This window comes from Emydura macquarii, unplaced genomic scaffold (assembly GCF_026122565.2).
Source record: "Emydura macquarii macquarii isolate MOO-44397 ecotype Brisbane River unplaced genomic scaffold, CSIRO-AGI_Emac_v2 contig_1790, whole genome shotgun sequence".
In the NCBI taxonomy this organism is placed as follows: Eukaryota; Metazoa; Chordata; order Testudines; family Chelidae; genus Emydura; species Emydura macquarii.
The window spans coordinates 15,194,593-15,212,393 of record NW_027131927.1 but is presented as its reverse complement, the minus strand read 5'-3'; the positions used below and the strand labels follow the sequence as shown (position 1 = coordinate 15,212,393).

The window sequence follows — 17,801 nt, the reverse complement described above, 5'->3', positions numbered from 1 at the left end:
CCCAGGGATCTACAAGCCACCATTGAAGATCTCCCATTTGACAATGCCAAGTTGTTCGGGAAGAAAACGGATGAAGTCCTCTATACAAAGAAAGAATCTTGAGCAACGTTGTGGACCCTCGGTATATACACCTCTGTAACGAGAAGGAAACAGAACAGGCATCAACCTTATCAAAGAAGATACCGCCAATACCCATACCAAGAGAGGCAATACGACACAAATCGAAGACAAAGACCTCAGAGAAGATGGCAGAATAGCCAGCAATAACAGCAATTAACATCTCAACCACCGCCACCCAAACAACAATTTTGAAAGTTTTGTCGAGGGCCTGAGTGACCTCCCTCAAGTTCTAGCACAAAAATTACCCATCACGATATTCCACCACCGTCTTCATCCACACAAGTGTTTTACTTGGACATGACAAAATCCTTCAAACAGACATCAAGACTCTTTGTGTCCATTGCGGAACGCTCTGAAGGGGGGACCATATCCAAACAGAGATTCTCTGAGTTGATAAAAGACTGCATGTTACACCCTTAAAAATGTGTAGCCCCCTCAAGGGATTAGAGCACACTCCACCAGAGGAATGGCAGCATCCACAGCCTTCCTTTAAAATGTCCCAATAGCAGACATATGCAGAGCGGCCACATGGGCCTCTATACACACGTTTACTAAACACTACACTCTTGACCAAGCTTCCAGGTCAGATGCAACTGTAGGTCTAAATGTTCTATCATCCGTAGACCATAACGACTCCAAAGTTCCCTCTGCCAAATGAGGGATATTGCGTCATACTCACCTGAAGTGGAGCACCCACAGGGACACCACTTGATGAAGAAGAGAAGGTTACTCACCTGTACAGTAACTGAGATTCTTCAAGATGTGTCCCCCTGTGGGTGCTTCATTACCCTCCTTCTTCCCCTGTACTTTGGAGCCCATACCTGTTATTGCTCTGCGGTGGAAAAGGAACGGAGGGACCTTCGCATGAGCCACCCGAACGGGAACTGTGGACGAAAATTTCCAATCCGGATGCAAGGGTGTGCCAGACACCTGAAGTGGAGCACCCACAGGGGGCACATCTCGAAGAACCCCAATTACTGCACAGGTGAGTAACCTTCTCTTTTATTTATTTTTGTGCAGTTGTGACTTACAATTTTCCTCCTTCTCATCCCCCATGGGTCGGGTAAATAGCAGCATGGTGGCGTCAAGCATTTGGATCTGTCACTGCTGCACCTCCTTGCTGGACTCCTGTGCCCCCCCCTTCAGGCATGGCAGAGAGAGACTTCAAACATCCAGCTAAATCTAAGTGGTGTTCCCCACATGAGGCAGCACTTGCAGGCGCTTCAGAGGGTGAATTATGCCCTGCCAGTTCCCCAACAGCAGACCCTCACACTGCCAGGGCACGGTGCTTAGACTGGCACGTCATGTCCCCACCCTGCACCGAGGAGCTGTGACTCCAATGCAGAAAAGCCCATTTAGGAGCTTCTGGCTTTCAGGAAAAAAGTCTAAGGACAGGAAGGAAGCTATCAGCCAGGTCAGGCAGTGAGTCCTGCAACAGACCTGAGCAGAAGGGGGAAAAGATGCAGAAAGGATTCAGCGTCCTCACATCCCCCAGATACTGAAGTTGGTCAATAGGTCCCTGTGGGAAAAAAAGTAGGGCTCCTACCCAGCTCCCCTTCTTCACAGTGTGTATTGAGGGATTCTCATGATACTCAGGGCTAAGTCTTCCAAATTCCAGAGACTCCCAAAAAGTCAAAAATCAAGTGTGTCCTTTGCAAGGCAGCGATTAGTATTGTTCATGGAACAAGTGGGGTGAAAATCAGGATAAACCCCGTCTCCTTTGCCTTCTCCCTCGAGGGCATGTTTCTTGGGGTTTATCTCCTTCACAGAGCCTCTCTCACAGTGTTCTGTACCATGCTCACCACTCCTCCCCGACCTACAGCATGTCTGGGCATGCAGAGAGCCCTGTGCCTCCTCTGTAGCCCTGCCTGAGGCTGCAATGTAATGGGAATTGAAAAGGGTTTCTCTCTCTCCACCTCCACTCCTCACCAGCGCCACAGGCTGGCTCCACGTTAAAGCCTTAGGAACTTTAGGCAGCCTATAGCCAGATCAAAAAGGAACATCAAGATTCCTGTCTCTGCAAAGCTGCACCATTTTGGAATTGCAGAGGAGTAAGTGAGAAATCCCTTTCCATGTTCAAAGTTATCCTGATTTACTGAGTAAAGCTACTGTGGTACTAGGTTGCTCCTACAGCAGTTGGGTGCTAGCCAGTCTGGAGGAGCAGGCAGAGGCAGCCTTTTAGACTTGCAGGAACATCTAGCAAGCTACTTCCATAATCAAGGTATATGTACCAGGCCCCCCAACCTGGGCCTCATGCCTGAATGAATAGTGTACTAACTGGCCCTGTAACCAGCCAGGGGAAGAAGTACTACACATGCAAAAAAACTCAACAACAACAACAACTTCCAGGACAGGGTGCCAGTCAGTAGCTTGCAAGGAACTCATTAATATTAATAAAGTCTATTTTAAGCATTATTAGATACATGTTTTTCTGTTGATGCCTCATTTGAGGGCATCATGAGATCCAAATGAGGACATCTGATTAAACCAAATGTTAAACTAAAATGTTTATTTAAAACAAAGACATTTCATAGATTAGTGCAGCAGTGGCCCTACTGGTGAAAGACAGAGTCACACCATCAGAAAGAGATTTCCTTCTGAAAGACCCCATAGACCATAAAAGAGATGATGACACATTGTACAGCATTTCAAAGTCTCAGCTGTAGCCATTCAGAGCAAAGGTTTTTCATATATTAAGTAAGGAAATCATACTTCATGGCAAACAAGTGGCTCATTGTTTGCTATGTCTCAGGTTCTGTCCTGGTCAAACACTTGACATGATTTGTGGATTCTAATTTGGTGGCTAGAAGGAAGTCGTGTTACATCCATGAATAGGCATTGCTCATCCTAAGCGGATATCTTGTGCATCCAAATGTACTAGTGAGACACTACTGGGGGAAACAGAGAAATTAGTAGTTGGGATAGCAGAGAGGCCCCAGCCCTCACTGTGAAAGTCAGCACAGCAATCCATTGGTTGTTACTAACCCCAACGGTATCCTGAAACAGAAGCTTCCAAGAAAACCATGATAAATTAATGATGAATGAGGAGAGAAGCTGCTAATAGAAACAAAATGATCATGTAAGAAATTTCTCAGTCTCTACTAAGGGAGGCCACTTGTTTTCAGAGAAGGTCTGACTTGGCTCACAAACTGATATTTTTTTCAGGGCCATCTAGATCCTGAAACACTCATTCTCTCCCCAGAGTGCCCTTGCCTTAGGCTAGTGTCAGTGAAATTTTTCTCTGATTTTTTTCTCATCTCAGAATGAGTTTCTTTTTATTCACTAAAGACAGAAAAGCAGAGGAACCCATCCCTAGCTAGCTTTCTGTTGAATAGCTAGTGAAGTCAAAAATTCTGATGCTAGAAGGTGCATTTGCAGATGTTGAAAGTCCCTGGGTGAAGATAAAAGGAGAAAAATATAGGGGTGGCGTCATGGTCTACTAGTGAACACAAGGTCAAGAGAGGAGGAGATGAGGTATTTCTAGAACAAAAAACAGAAATATCCAAAACACAAGACTTCATAGTAATGACAGTTTTAACTACCCAGATAACCGGTGGAAAAGTAATGCAGCAAAATACAAAATGGCCAATAAGTTCTTAGAATATGTTGGGGACAACTTTTTGTTTTAGAAGATTAAGGAAGTAATCAGGGAGGCAGCCATTTTAGAATTGAGGGAGGAATTAATTGAGAACAGGGAGGAATTAATTGAGAATCTGAAGGTGAAAGGCAATTTGGGTGAAAGTGATTATGAAATGATAGATTTAATTATTCTAAGGAATGGAAGGAGTGAGAGCAGGAGAATAAGGACAATGGACTTCAAAAAAGCAGACTTTGACAAACTCAGAACTGATAGGTAGAGTCCCATGGGAAGAAAATGCAAAGGAAGGAGGAGTTCAAGAGAACTGGCAGTTTCTCAAAGAGACCATATTAAATACACAACAACACACTATCCCAATGTGAAGAAAAGCTACGAGGAAAAGAGGCATATGACTCCATCAGAAGCTCTTTAATGATCTGAAAGTCAAAAAAAGAGTTCTACACAAAGTGGAAACTTGGACAAATTGCTAAAGATGAATACAAAAGGTTAACATGAGAATGTAGGGATAAAATCAAAAAGACTAAGGCACAAACTGAGCTATACCTAGCAAAGAACATAAAACGCAGTAAGAAGAGGTGCTATAAAAACATTAGGATCAAGAAAAAGACACAGGACAGTTTAGATCCTCTACTTAGCAATGAAGGAGAGCTTATAACTGATGTCATCAAGAAGTCTGAGGTGTTTAATGCCTGTTTTGCTTCAGTTTTCACTGAAATGGTAAATTGCGACAAAATTGTGTCTCAATAGAATTTAATATTAACAACAAAGGGGAAGGCAAACAAACCAAATAGGGGAAAACAGGTTAAAGAATATTTGGATAAATTAGATGTATTCAAGTCAGCAGGGTCTGATGAAATTCATCCTAGAATATTTAAGGAACTACCTGAAGCAATCTCGAAACCATTAGTAATTTTCTTCAAGAACTCATGGAGGACGGGTAAGGTCCCAGAGTACTGGAGAAGGTCAAACATAGTACCTATCTTCAAAATGGGAATAAAGAAGATGCAGGGAACTATAGACAAGTCTGCCTAACTTTGATACCTGGATAGATACTAGAACAAATTATTAAGCAATCAGTTTGTAAGAACTAGAGGCAATAGGTTAATAAGTAATAGCCAACATGCGTTTGTCAAGAACAAATCATTCCAAACCAACCTAATTTCCTTCTTTGACAGGGTTACTGGCCTAGTGGATAGGGGGAAGCAGTAGGTGTAATATATCTTAATTGTAATAAGGCAATTGACACAATCCCATGTGACATTCTCATAAGCAAAATAGGGAAATGTAGCCTAGATGAAATTATTACAAGGGGGTATAACATTTTGGGGTGGAATCCCAACCAGTGAGGGGTTGTGTCACTGCTTCTCCTGTGTAATGGGTGCCTCACAAATGTTTTGCTGTTGTAGGTCCCAACCTGGGCTACTCCCAGCCAGACTACCAGCATGCAGATCACTCCTTCAGTGTGTTTGCTCCAACAGCTCTGGTACTGCAGCTCTGATCCCAGCAGCCTGTTTTCAGCCCCTCAGCCCCACTCTGGCTTCTATGACCCTTAGTTACTACTTGCAGGGTGACCCTAATACAACTCTATTCCCAAATTGTCCCAAAACAGTGTTCTCGGGAATGTCCAGACCTCTCTTGGACAGTTTAGAGACATAATATGGTTTGTTTTTCCCTTTAAGCAGATAAAACACACCAGTTTGCCACATTCACTTTAGTAAGAACACAGCACTGTTTGTTTAGATTAATAGTAGAACAAGTTTATTAAAAGAAGATCGAATTTTAAATGAGCTGAAGTATAAGAGAGAAAGTTTAGAAAGTATTACAAGCAAATTAAAGTGAAAACATCTAAAAGTCTAAAGTTTTGTTTCAAAGCTTTGTTCAAGATGGCCTTTTTCACCAATGTTTTTCAGGAAGATGGTGGCTGTCCATCTCCTGGGTCAGGATCTCTCCCAGAGGCCCAAAGATGCTTGTGCTTTGTCATCTTAGGAGAGAGAGTGAACTTGGGGTTCCCTGCCCCTTTGTTATGTAGGCAGTGTAGTTGTAGCTGTGTCGATCCCAGGATATTAGACAGACAAGGTGGGTGAGGTAGTATCTTTTACTGGACCAACTTCTGTTGGTGAGAGAGACAAGCTTTTGAGCCACACAGAGCTCTCCTTCAGGTCTAGGATACACTGATAGCATATGAGAGATAAGTAAGGTGAGGATAGGCCATGAAGTGAAGACAGGTAGTTTTTGTTTGATGCGATGGAAAAGAAGGAGCCAATGGAGGGATGCAAAGAAAGTGTTGACATGAGCAAAATGAGAAACAAGGAAACTGATCTTTGCATAGCAGTGTTTTGAATAGATAAAAGTGAAGCTTTTATCAAGGCCAAAGGAAAGAATGTTACAGTAATAAAGATGTAAAATGATGTGGGCCTGGATGAGAAAATGCATGCCTTTATGTAGGTGTTAAAAAGCCACCCGCTTCACTGATAATTTTGAATTCTCCTGTGCTTTAGGCAGAACATGAAAAGAAAATTCAGACTAAAAGTATTTGGGGGTTTTTTAAGTTAGAAGTGTGTCAGAATGGTTCTTGCAGCCTTAACTCTGGAGTATTGTCACTCTTTTTTTTTTTCTTTCACAGGAGGAAGAGGCTCATGGAAAAACTGTACTGTAGCCAAAAGGATCGGTAAAGGCGCTCAGGCTACAATAATCTATGAGCATTTCAGGAAACCTGTAGGTTTACCTGCTCTGAGACCTGAGGAAAGCTCTTCTTGCAGTGAAGTAAATTCAGAAGAGAATACTTCTGGCCCAAAAGTTTCCTCCTCTTGTGAACATACACAGAACAGGAATGGTTCAGTAGCTGAAGCCCATGATACCCAAGTGAAACATAACATATCTGGAAGGTGGGATTCATCACAAGTGCAAGACAATGAGTCGAGTCTGCCACTTGTGGCTGGTGTAGATGCCAGTGGAAGTGTTAGTAGTGACCATATGGCGAATCTAAAATGCATTATTTCTGATAATTTTACCACAGTTTCTGCTGCCTACAGTGGTAGTGGCTCAAGTACTGTAATTACGTCAAGACTCATGATGGATCCAAGACTTAAAAAAAGAGAAGGAAACCCAGGAGAACAAAACATCGAGGCAGTTTTTCATGGGAATTCAACATCTGAGAATGGGCTGGAATATCTCAACTCAGAAATGAAAATATCAGCCACTTTAAATATACCTTTGCCTGAAGAACCTCCTCTGCTTAATGACCCAAAACAAGATCAACTTAGACAGAGACATGTGGAGCAAGCAGTACAGAAAGAGGCAGCTTTCATAAAAGAGTTTAAATCCACCCTAAATACAGACAAAGAACACTCTGTGGAAGACAAGCAAGTGGTTGGTAGTATAACAAAACTTCATAAAGGAATAATGGAGCCATTTGTATTGCAGGATGTTCACACAAATCATGCTTCAAAAACCTTTATTGAAGAAAAGCATGGCACAGCAAATGAGAACCTTATCTGTGATAGAAAAGACTTGAAAATGCACCATATTCAGATGGAAAAACGTAGGAAATTTTCATCTTTTCCATTTCAGGATACAAAACGTGAGATAGATTTGCAGAAGAGTTTGTCCAGGAAAGACAAAGCAGACTACTGCTACATAGAAAAAGGTTCCAGTCTTCGTAATAATAATATAAAGCATTTACCTGTTCATGATAACAAAAAGAACTTAAGTTTCACTAAAAAGTCGAGGCATAATGATCTTCCTCCTGGCCAAAAGTGCCAATCTGTGTCAATGAGAAATTCAGTTTCATCAGAGCCATTTGCTAACTTTGCCTGCAACACACAGTCTGAATCCATGCCTCACAGCACTGCAGATTCAAGCGGCTGTCTGTATTCCAGATCTCAAAAGCGTACCAATCACCATATGCCATCAGTGGTAGGGAGTATTTTCTCTTTCTTCTCTGAAGATTGTCAAAACAAAAATTCAAAGAAAGTACCTGCAAAGGACTTCAAAAACAGAGAAGAACAGAGGTCACACTCATCTCTGTCTCATGTGTGGAGCCGGGACAAAATGTCAGTAGCGCAGAACAAAAGTAATGCAGATGAAAAATCTAAGATTTCCAATCAAGTGTGTAATGGTACTTATCCACTTAAGAAACATGATAAAGGGCAGGCTTCAGCACAACTGAACTATTCTAAATGGGATAAATATGCCTCAGTGAAAGGAGTGCAGAAATGTCCAGAATCACAATCTATTAATTTAACAGTACTTGAGGATAATCAAAGACATACTGCTGAACAGTCTTTGAATGATGATAAAGGCATGAACATATGCATCCAACATTCTGAAAGTGTTGAATCTCATGAAGGCAAGACAGAATATACCAGGAAAATGCATAACCAGTTACGAGAAAATAATTATACTTCTGAAATAGGAAACAGTTCAAGAGCTTCTTACGTAACATGTGCTGAAAATAATACTTTGACCTCACATGGAGAATATAAAGTTAATAGTGAGGGTTTTGATACACAGGATCATACTTTAGACAATGGTGTCGATGGAAAAATGCACCTTTCGAAATATGCTATGAGAAAACAGTATGCCAAAGAGGAAGAAGACAAGTGTGTCTGTCATCATTTTGCTTGTGAATTTGTTCCTAGTAATCAAGTCATTGGGGAAGAAAATTTTCACCAAAGTAAAGTTCAAGACACTTTGCTTTCTGAAAAAAAAAATGTTGATGAAGGCCCTATAAAGGCCCATAAAGTAATATATTCAGCAACTGAAAACACAAACAAAAACTGCATAGGTAAAAGGGAAGAACATGCCACAAAAGAAGTAAAAGGCAATTCTTCCATCAAAGAAACAGTGAATAACCAGAAATATTTGTGTCATGATACCTGCAGAACAGACAAAGTATTGAGAGATTACTTCAATAAAGAATGCTTATGTTTCCTTGAAGAAAATGAGCCAGTGTCATTAGACAAACATTTCTGTAGAGATAGCAAAGAGAGTGATGCTTTTGGAGCTGCATTTTTAGATGAAGAACAGAATTGGATCTGTAATCAGAAAATGGGAAACGATATAAATGTTCATGATTTCAACCAAATGCACACATGCCAGCTTGAAAAAGAACTTAGCAATGTCCCAGGAGTCTGGATGGAAGTTTGTGACATTCCTCATATTCTGGATTTAAAAAGATCAGCTTCTGGTTTGAACTTTATTTTTGAAGAAGGATGTGCATTAACAGAAGCATATTTGATGGAAACAGAAAATATTGCCACTTTTATAAAGGAAAAGGAAATTATTCCAGATAACAAAAGAGAATCAGAAGAGCTCTCTGCCACAGCTGTGTTTTGCAGACCTGCAGCACTGCCAGAGGCCCATAAATGGGAAGAGCAGAATGCTGTTTTTTTAATCACCACCATATCGATACCTTCTGGAAATGTGGAACACAAAGAAATAGGATGTTCCCAAATTCAGGAAACATGTGTTTCTGAGAAAAACTCATCTTGCCATGAAAATAACATGCAGAAAATATTTAAACAGATAATAGAAGAGAAATGTGAGGATATTTTTCTCCAGGACTTGGAATTTGCAAGTGAGATTGAAATTCCACCAGAGAAGCATGAGGAATCTCTCTCAATACCACAAAATCCACATAGTCATGAAGGAGGATCTGATGAGGAGATTGACTCATTGTATCAGTACTTGAAAGATCGTATAGACTGGGAAAGTTTGTTTGGAAACACTAGCCAGAAGATATCAGAGAAAAGCAAAGATTATTGTTCATCGGAAAAAAAATCTTGCACAAAGGAAGATAAAACAGAATCTTTAAGTACAACTGTGTGGCCTGACTTACAAATTACAATAACCAATATATACAAATCAGGATTCAACATGCCTGACATTGGAACGACAAGAGAGACGAGGAGATGTGCAATTGAATCTCCAGGATCAGAAGTCAATATGGAATTGTCAAGAGATCAAAGAAGTGAAGAATATATGCAGGAATTGGGTCTTATAAGTAAAACGGAAACATGCCTGTTTAACTGTGTTCATGAAGCAGATAGTCATATGCCTGAAAAAGAAAGCAGCACTTTCACTGCACCTGTTACTGTTTCTGATATAATGAATAAAAGGAGCAGCTTTTACTGTGCAAAACCCAAAGATAATAGTAATGAATTTAAGAGTAAGAAAGGTGTGCGATCAAGAGTTAGTAAGAGGAAACATCCACATAATACATCTCTAACAAATCAAATGAGGCCTAAGAAAGCTTTAACATGTTCATCTATACATAGAAATTCAAAACTTTGTGGTAGAAAGAGAGAACACTGCTCATCTGAAATGTTTTCTTTATTATTTGAGGGACGAATTAAAACACTTGCACAGTCCGAAAAACACATTAAAAATGTTCTAAATACTCTTTATAGTGAAGCATCCTTATGCAAAAGTAAGCGTCTATCCAAAAAAATAGATGGTGCTATGTTTCACTTAAGGAAAGCTCAGAGGAGAGTTCACAAATCTCTAAAAATTGTAACTAAAGTTGGAGAGAAAAGACAAAAGGGTCCCTTACCAAAATGCTATGAAATAATATGTAACGACTTATGGGAAAGTTGTGATCTTGAAGGTCATAGTTTCATGACAACTGGGAAGTATTCTTCTGCTTACTTTTCTCGGAAAAGAAAATGTAACATAAAGGAAAATAAACAGACTATAGAGTTTAAGGAAGCAAGTGACACAGTTACATGTATGCCAATAAAACAAAGGTTTAAAATTAAAGAGGCTCAAACGAGAGAAATGGTTTCAGAAAAAGATATGGCCACGAGGTTCACTACAGGTTGTGCACCTGTTGTGTTGAATGATATTATAAGTCAGATACATCATTGCAAATCTGACTTAACTGTGACTTCTTCAGTAACCTGTAGTCAGTTTTCAGCTGCTACATGCAAGGCATATATGGCTTTTGAAAGTGACAATGTGAGAGATACAAGAAGAATAATGGAACTTCAAACAGTCTCTGAAAACTCTGTATGTTTAGACACCATTGGTCTAGAAGACATGGAACTAACTAATAAGGAACACAAGGTTTTTGTAAATGTTTCATCTAAAATTCATATTAAAGAGATGGCCGGAAAATGTGATAATGTAGTACAAGATACAAGACAAGACCACATATCTGTAGCAAATACATTTAACAACACAAATATCTCAAAACCTTTGAGCTTGCCTGTCAAAAGGGATGATTCTATAGAATTTTGTACAGACAAAAGAAAAGATGGAACCTGTCAGGCTAATGTAAAGACAAACACTGTCATACATACGTCACTATTAAAAACAGCTGCAGAGAACTGTTTAAATGCAGACACCGACAAGCAAGATGTTTCCACATTCTCTGCCACTCACAAAAAGCTGGAAGGTATTTTTTCTACTGAAAAAGAGACTATGTTTGCTGCTGGGAGTGGGAGTATTTCCACAAATCAGGGTATTGGTATTGGAAATTTTTCAGGATCAATGAGGCTAATGCCAGCAACAGGAGGAAAAGATAATACTAGTGTATCTCAAGTTCCATTAGACCACCAAATTATTAGTGCTAAAGCTGCATCTTTGAAAATGAGCTCAAACATTTTATCTGAGAGAATTTTAGAGACCCATTCTTTTGAAACATCAACAGTACCTCTCAGCGGACAGCTAGAAGATAGAGGCTATAATAGAAAAGAAACTTCAAATTCAGAAAGACATTGTCTGAGTAATTACAGTAAAGTAGCTGAAAAGGAGACAAATGTTACCGAGACTATCAAATTGGAACCACTGGCAAAAATGTTATATCGGAGAGAAAATAATATAGAGATAGAGAACAATTTTAAGAATGTATCTTCTATGTCCTTAGTAGACAATACTCTGGCCCTGTCTTCAAATCAATACATTTCACAGGAAGTTGGACAGAATACATTTACAAAAATAAAGGAAACAGGGTTATTGGAAAGCAAGACGAAATCTTCACCTGTAGATTTGTATCTGATAAAAGATGTACCTGGGAGATCCTCTGCTAAGGTAATCGTGGAACAAAAGAGCATAACACAAAGAGAAGGTCACTCGAGACCTAATAAAGAATACAGCTGCATTCAGAGTTCTTCAAACAACAGCAGTGCTTTCACTTCATCTGTCTTGTTAAGGAAGTCAATTGATAAAAAATTTGCCAAAAGAAACAAAGATTGGAAAGAAAGCACTAACAAAGGTTGTCAAATTAACTCAGAGTTGAAATCAGGAATTATGTCAAAACAAGGTATTCAAAGTATAACTGGGGCTTCTGCTTTGCCTTGTGCCTATTATGATGCCTTACCAAGGAAAACACATAAGAAATTTACAGACACTGTGACTAAACTGAATGTAAATCATCTCTCAGGTGAACATCCTAACAAATGCAAGAGTATCAACAGTAAAATCAAGCATAGAGAAGTGGGAATGGAACTGAAATCTCTTGCTTTCATAACTGAAATATCAAAAATTTTACAAAAAGCAAATGAAACATCATCTCTGAAAATATTACAGGAACAGATTACACTTTGTGATAACCTTCTTCCTTCATTTATTGAAGCTTTTGAGAAAAAACAAGGGTGCTCATTTAAACACATCTTGGTTTCCCGAGAGTTACTGGTTGAAAGAAAGCTCTGGACTAACTGTAAGTCCATATTAAAATCACATGCTGTAGATTCGTTAGTGGAACTCCAAATGATAATGGAAACAGTTCAGTTCATTGAAAACAAGAAGTGCTTTCTAGAAAGGGAGCCAACTTTCCGAAGCTTGCTTTGGTATGATGATTCATTGTATGGGGAATTGCTTGGTAGGCAATCAGGGTATCAACAACAATCCAATTTCTATCCTGCTTTCCAAAGAAGGCTGAAGTACAATGTTTTTCGGGAGCTACAGAGCTACCATAGACAGTTATTAGAGCTCTTTGAAAAAACAAGGTGGGAAAAAAAATCTTACTATGCATTCTTGAAATTCAGACGAGAGATTGATGAATGTGAAGCTGTGTTACAACATAATTCTGATTACTTAGATTTTTTCCTCTCTGTGCCTTTTACTTGTGGAGTTAACTTTGGAGATACTTTAGAAGATTTGGAAACTGTAAGGAAAAGTGCAGTGGAACTGATAAATACATATAGGAACCTTCCAGATGCTCACTCCTATGCAGAAAAAGAGGACCATCTGTGGATTATAATGGAAATTATCTCTACAAAAATAAGCTTTATAAAAGCCTGTGAATCAATGAATATGAAAGCGTCACTCTTTGGCCTTGAGCATATATTTTTTGATGCTGCTAAAAGTCTTGTTTGGAAAGACAGAAGTCTTTTGTTAAATAACGCCTCTCCCAATAGGAAAAAACAAATTTTGTGCAAAATAAACCAAGCTGCCCTCTCTAGGCTGTATGAAGTTTATGAATACGTGGCTGAAGAGTTTAGAACTGAAAAATCTAACAATATTCCTGAGAAGAAAAATGATACAGAAAAGTCAAAATATTATGAAAATGAAGGAACACCTGGAGAGGAAAACTCTGACTTCCTCAATGTTTTGATTTCACATCCTGATAATTGCTGTGTTGGAGAAATATTAGATGAAGCTCAGTTTGCAGACCTCACGAAGTTACAGCAGCTAATGCTCAGATGTACAGAACGTTTAGAAACCTTAAAGACGTATTTTCAGATTTTGCAGGAGGAGGATGTAGATAAAATCTTGTTCACAGAGCAAAATGTGCTAGACACAATGAAAAATGATAGCATTAATGCTGTAATTTTAAAGCCTGAAGCTGTTGAGACCTACATTGAAGTACTAATGATGCATGAAACAGTTCACTTTCTTAAAAATTCAATAGCAAGAAAAGTAGATGAAGAAAGATTTCGAAGCTTGTTGTGGTTTGATTCATCGCTTCTCCCTGAATTGGTACATTCCCAAGAGAAAATGTCTTCCTTTTCATTTCTGAAGGATAATTCAAAGGACAACCTTTGTAAAGCTGTAGAGTCTGCCATCTCTGAGATTAAGAATGAGCTGAACATTATTTGCAATTATGCAGAAAGCATAAACTGCTCTTATGCACTTCACCTTCTGACCAGAGAACTTGCAGAACTTTCAGAAACAAGAAAATTAATACAAAATTCAAAGCCTTCTATCTTCACATATGTTGAGTGTGTACCTTATACCATGTCTGTAAACTATGGGAGCACTCTGACTGAACTAGACTACAACTACAACCAGTTTTCTTTGTTACTTGAAAACTTAATGTTGTCTGCCAGGAAAGATTTAGGAAAAATGGCTCATATTATGAAAATCATGAAAACCATTGAGCACATGAAGTTTGCTTGTGCCAAAAAAGGTAAATCAATTCTCTCTCTTCTGATATATCAAATGCTAAATAACTGGAGAAAGACCTGCCAGTTGAAAAGAAAGGGAGACATGAAAATGCATCTGACTAAAACTAAAAAAAGTGTCTGTGAAACAAAAGCTTCAGTGTCTGACATCAAAGCTAGCTCTCAGCCCCAGAAAAAAAGACATAGTTGTGTGGCCTCACACGGAGACACTTCTGATTATGCAGAAAGTTCTACTCCTTCCAGCTGCAAAAAACAAAAGGTAAGATAATTCTTTAATACTTCAAAATGCTTTATATTTAAAGGAGAATTGTAGTGTTAGTTAGATATACTTAGTTAAGGGCAGAGGGGTGCATCAGATTTTGCTTTGTAGAGATAAATTATTCCACGTTTGAATTTAGAGTAAAAAAAGTAGACTGTCTCGTATATATTATTCACAGGGCTTGAACTGGCCTCAAAGAAGTGACAGTTCCGTCTTTGACCAATGAAGAAATGTCATTAATTTGAAACTGTTTTAGGACTGAGACATCTCTAATGCTGTTTTCTCTTTCACCCTCAAAAGAAAAGGTGTTTTTGATACTAGATAAGAGCATCAATTTAAAAAAATCTGAATTTGCCACTCATAGAGGGCTCTATCAGCATTAGCCTGCTAGGAGGCTATCTGAGGACTCCTCTCAAAGCAGAGAGTCCAATATGATGACCACCTGCTTTGTCACAGTCGAGTTAAAAATTAGAGCACAACCCATAATAAACACCTGAGATTTATTTCCAGCCTCAGATGCAAACAAACCCCACTCCTCGAATCACTGAAAGTGGGGATGATCAGCTAAGTGCTTGATTGCCATTTATAGAATGCTGCCTTCTCTTTGGAAGACGAAACATATTGAGTCTTTGCATGTGTCACTATCAGGCATGTTTTCAAATGCTTCAATCATTCTTATACCATTTTAAAAAATGTATCATCTTAATTTTACCAGTATTCAACTAGACTTTTGTGTGTCAAAAGTATTTTTTAATATTTATATCAGTGTTCATATTTCTTTTGCATTAAGACCTGTGGAAAATCTGAATGTGAACAATAAATAATAAAAACTGTATTTCTGTAAACCTCTAGGTGCCTATTAATAGCATACTTTAAAACCAATCTTTAAAAAGACATGGTGACCTCATCTATAAACCCCAAAGCCAGAGAGTTGAAAACAGGAAGTATGCAGCACCCTTGTTATACTGTAGATCAGTCTGGTGTAGTCTAGCTCTGCCCTCAACCTCTCACCCTTGCTCTCCACTTTTGATAGACAGTAGCTGTATCTTGTGTTTGCTGTACCAACTGCTCCTTTATTCTTAATGAATGGACTGTCTCTCTCTTGTGGAATTGACATTGTTGCCGGGAGCTGCAATTCTAAGCCCCCACTCCTCACTCAGGCCCCCAGAAATTCTGCCTCCAATAGTGGTACAAGTTGGTGGTTCATCTTCTAGAATGGTAATAGGCATTCGTTGCTTGTGCAGTAGAGATCTCACTTTATCTCCCAGCTCCTCTCCCTCCTCTGCTGGGGAGTCGCTGAGCATCGAGGCCTGTGGGACCTCTCCGGTTCTGCGTCTCTCTAGTCATCTTCCTCTGCCTCCAACCCCTTCCCACAGCAGCAGAGAAGCCCTGCAAGCGTCAAACCATGTCCAAGAGCTGCTGTATTTATAAGGCAATCTTTTCAGGAGTTTCATACAGTGAGCAATGCCTTGCTGCTACCAACCAGTTGACCCTTATCCTGCCAGGGCACAGGGCTTTGAGTTGGACTGGCATGTCAGAGCCTTGTTGCATCTTCCTGCTGGGGAACTCTGCTGTGGGAAGGCTCAAGCAGGAGCAATGTGATTTCTCTTGGAAGGATTCTTGAGGGAAGGAGAACGCCAAACAGCCCTCTCTGGGGTAAGTCTCATAAACTCCAGAGACTCTGGGTCCCAAAAAGACAAAACCAGTGCCCTTTAAGGGATTTGATTTGTAACTTTTTAATTCCATACTCCCCTTTTTTGAGGACATCATCAGATCTGAATGGGGACTTCTGTGGAAACTAAACTGCTGTATAAACACAAGGAAATTTCACAGATGATGAGAACAAGGGAATGAACCTAAGGCCAGCACAGCAAGGCACTGTTGTCTTTTCAAAAGGGGATTTCCTTCCATAAGTTCCCACAGACCATAAGAAAGAAGTCACTCTAAGCATAAATTTGAAAGCTCAGTTTTGATCATTCATATAAAAAAGATTTATTGTCATTCATAAAACTGTCATTTGAAAAACTACTTAGTGGCAAGCCAGTGGCTTGTTTGTCTAGAGCTATGATCCTTACTTTGAGTGTGAGAAGTCTGGGATGCAGATTCTGACAAATCCTTGAAGCAGTATGTAAAATACTGATTCTTGGTAATCTTTCTTGGGAATTGATGTGATTTGTGAAAAGAGTAACGGCCCCTAACAAGGAAGCTGTGTTTACACCCATGAATAGTAGTCATTGCAAAGAGAGACCGTTGGCTTACAAATTTTATAGGGGAAACCCTAGAGAAAGTAGTAGCTGTGAATGCAGGGAGGCATCATCTCTCATTTCTCAAATCCAGCATAGCAAATACGGTACTTTAGCCCCTGCCAACTCCAAAGCCATTTAAGAAGAGACTCTGTCCCTCCCCCACAGAGGAAGTAAACTGGAGCAGAAGTTTGGAGAAAGAGCTCTAGATAGAATTTTATCCTGAAAATCTATCCTGAAAATCACAAAATCTTTAGAATGCACATTTATGTATGGGAACTTCCACTTTCTTTAAATTCCTTCCATTCAATCTGCATTCTGAACTCAATCTTAAATGGCTGGTAGTGGTTTTAACAAAGCTCAGATTGCAAGTTTTAGAGGATTAAAGGATAAAAGAATGATTAAAGGCTTAGAAAACATGCCTTATAGTGATAGACTCAAAGAGCTCAATCTATTTACCTTAACAAAGGGAAGGTTAAGGGATGACTTGATTACAGTTTATAAGTATCTACCTGGGGAACAAATACTTAATAGTAAGTATTTTCACTCTAGCAGAGAAAAGTAAAAAAGATCCAGTGGCTGGAAGTTTAAGCTACATAAATTCAGACTGGAAATAAGATGTAAATTTTTGACAATGAGGGTAATTAACCATTGGAATGATTTGTCAAGGGACATGTTGGATTCTCTTATCACTGACAACTTTTAAATAAAGATTCAGAAAAATATCCAAAGACCTGCTCTATGAATTATTTTGGGGGAGTTCTATGGCCTATGATATACAGGAGATGGGACTAGATTATCACAATGGTCCCTTCGAGCCTTGGAATCTGTGAACCTATAAATTATACACACACCCATTCATGGACAACATCCTAATCAGAGCCAAGCCCAGAGAAGCAGAGCAATCATAACTTGCCAGATGCCAGAAATGCTTCCAACCTACTGGTTATTACTAAAACCCAATAACTTTTTCAGCCCGCCAGCATAGGGAGTTGCCCATCCACAGACTGAAAAAGGTATGGCTGTAGCCAGAACTTTACCACACTAGAAAAGATTTATAAAGATCCAAAGCCTCATTACATCAGTGTTGTCCCAGCATCTAGCATGCTTTTGCCGTACCCAGTATCATTCCTCGTGGGGATTCCGTATAAAGTGTCTCCAGAGATTCCTTTCAAAGACATGAAACCATTTGCTAGATGCACTGCAGAATTGGGCATCTATTCCTAGATTACATG

At 39.4% G+C, this 17,801-nt stretch overlaps 1 protein-coding gene across 1 annotated transcript in view; it reads left to right on the top strand.

The window, feature by feature from the left end:
- TEX15 (testis expressed 15, meiosis and synapsis associated) overlaps window positions 1-17,801 on the top strand; it is a 72,913-nt gene that overhangs the window by 34,817 nt on the left and 20,295 nt on the right. The window contains exon 6 of the mRNA XM_067557359.1: window positions 6,342-14,323. Coding sequence (XP_067413460.1) covers window positions 6,342-14,323 — 7,982 coding nt within the window. The remainder of the gene's footprint in view (window positions 1-6,341; window positions 14,324-17,801) is intronic.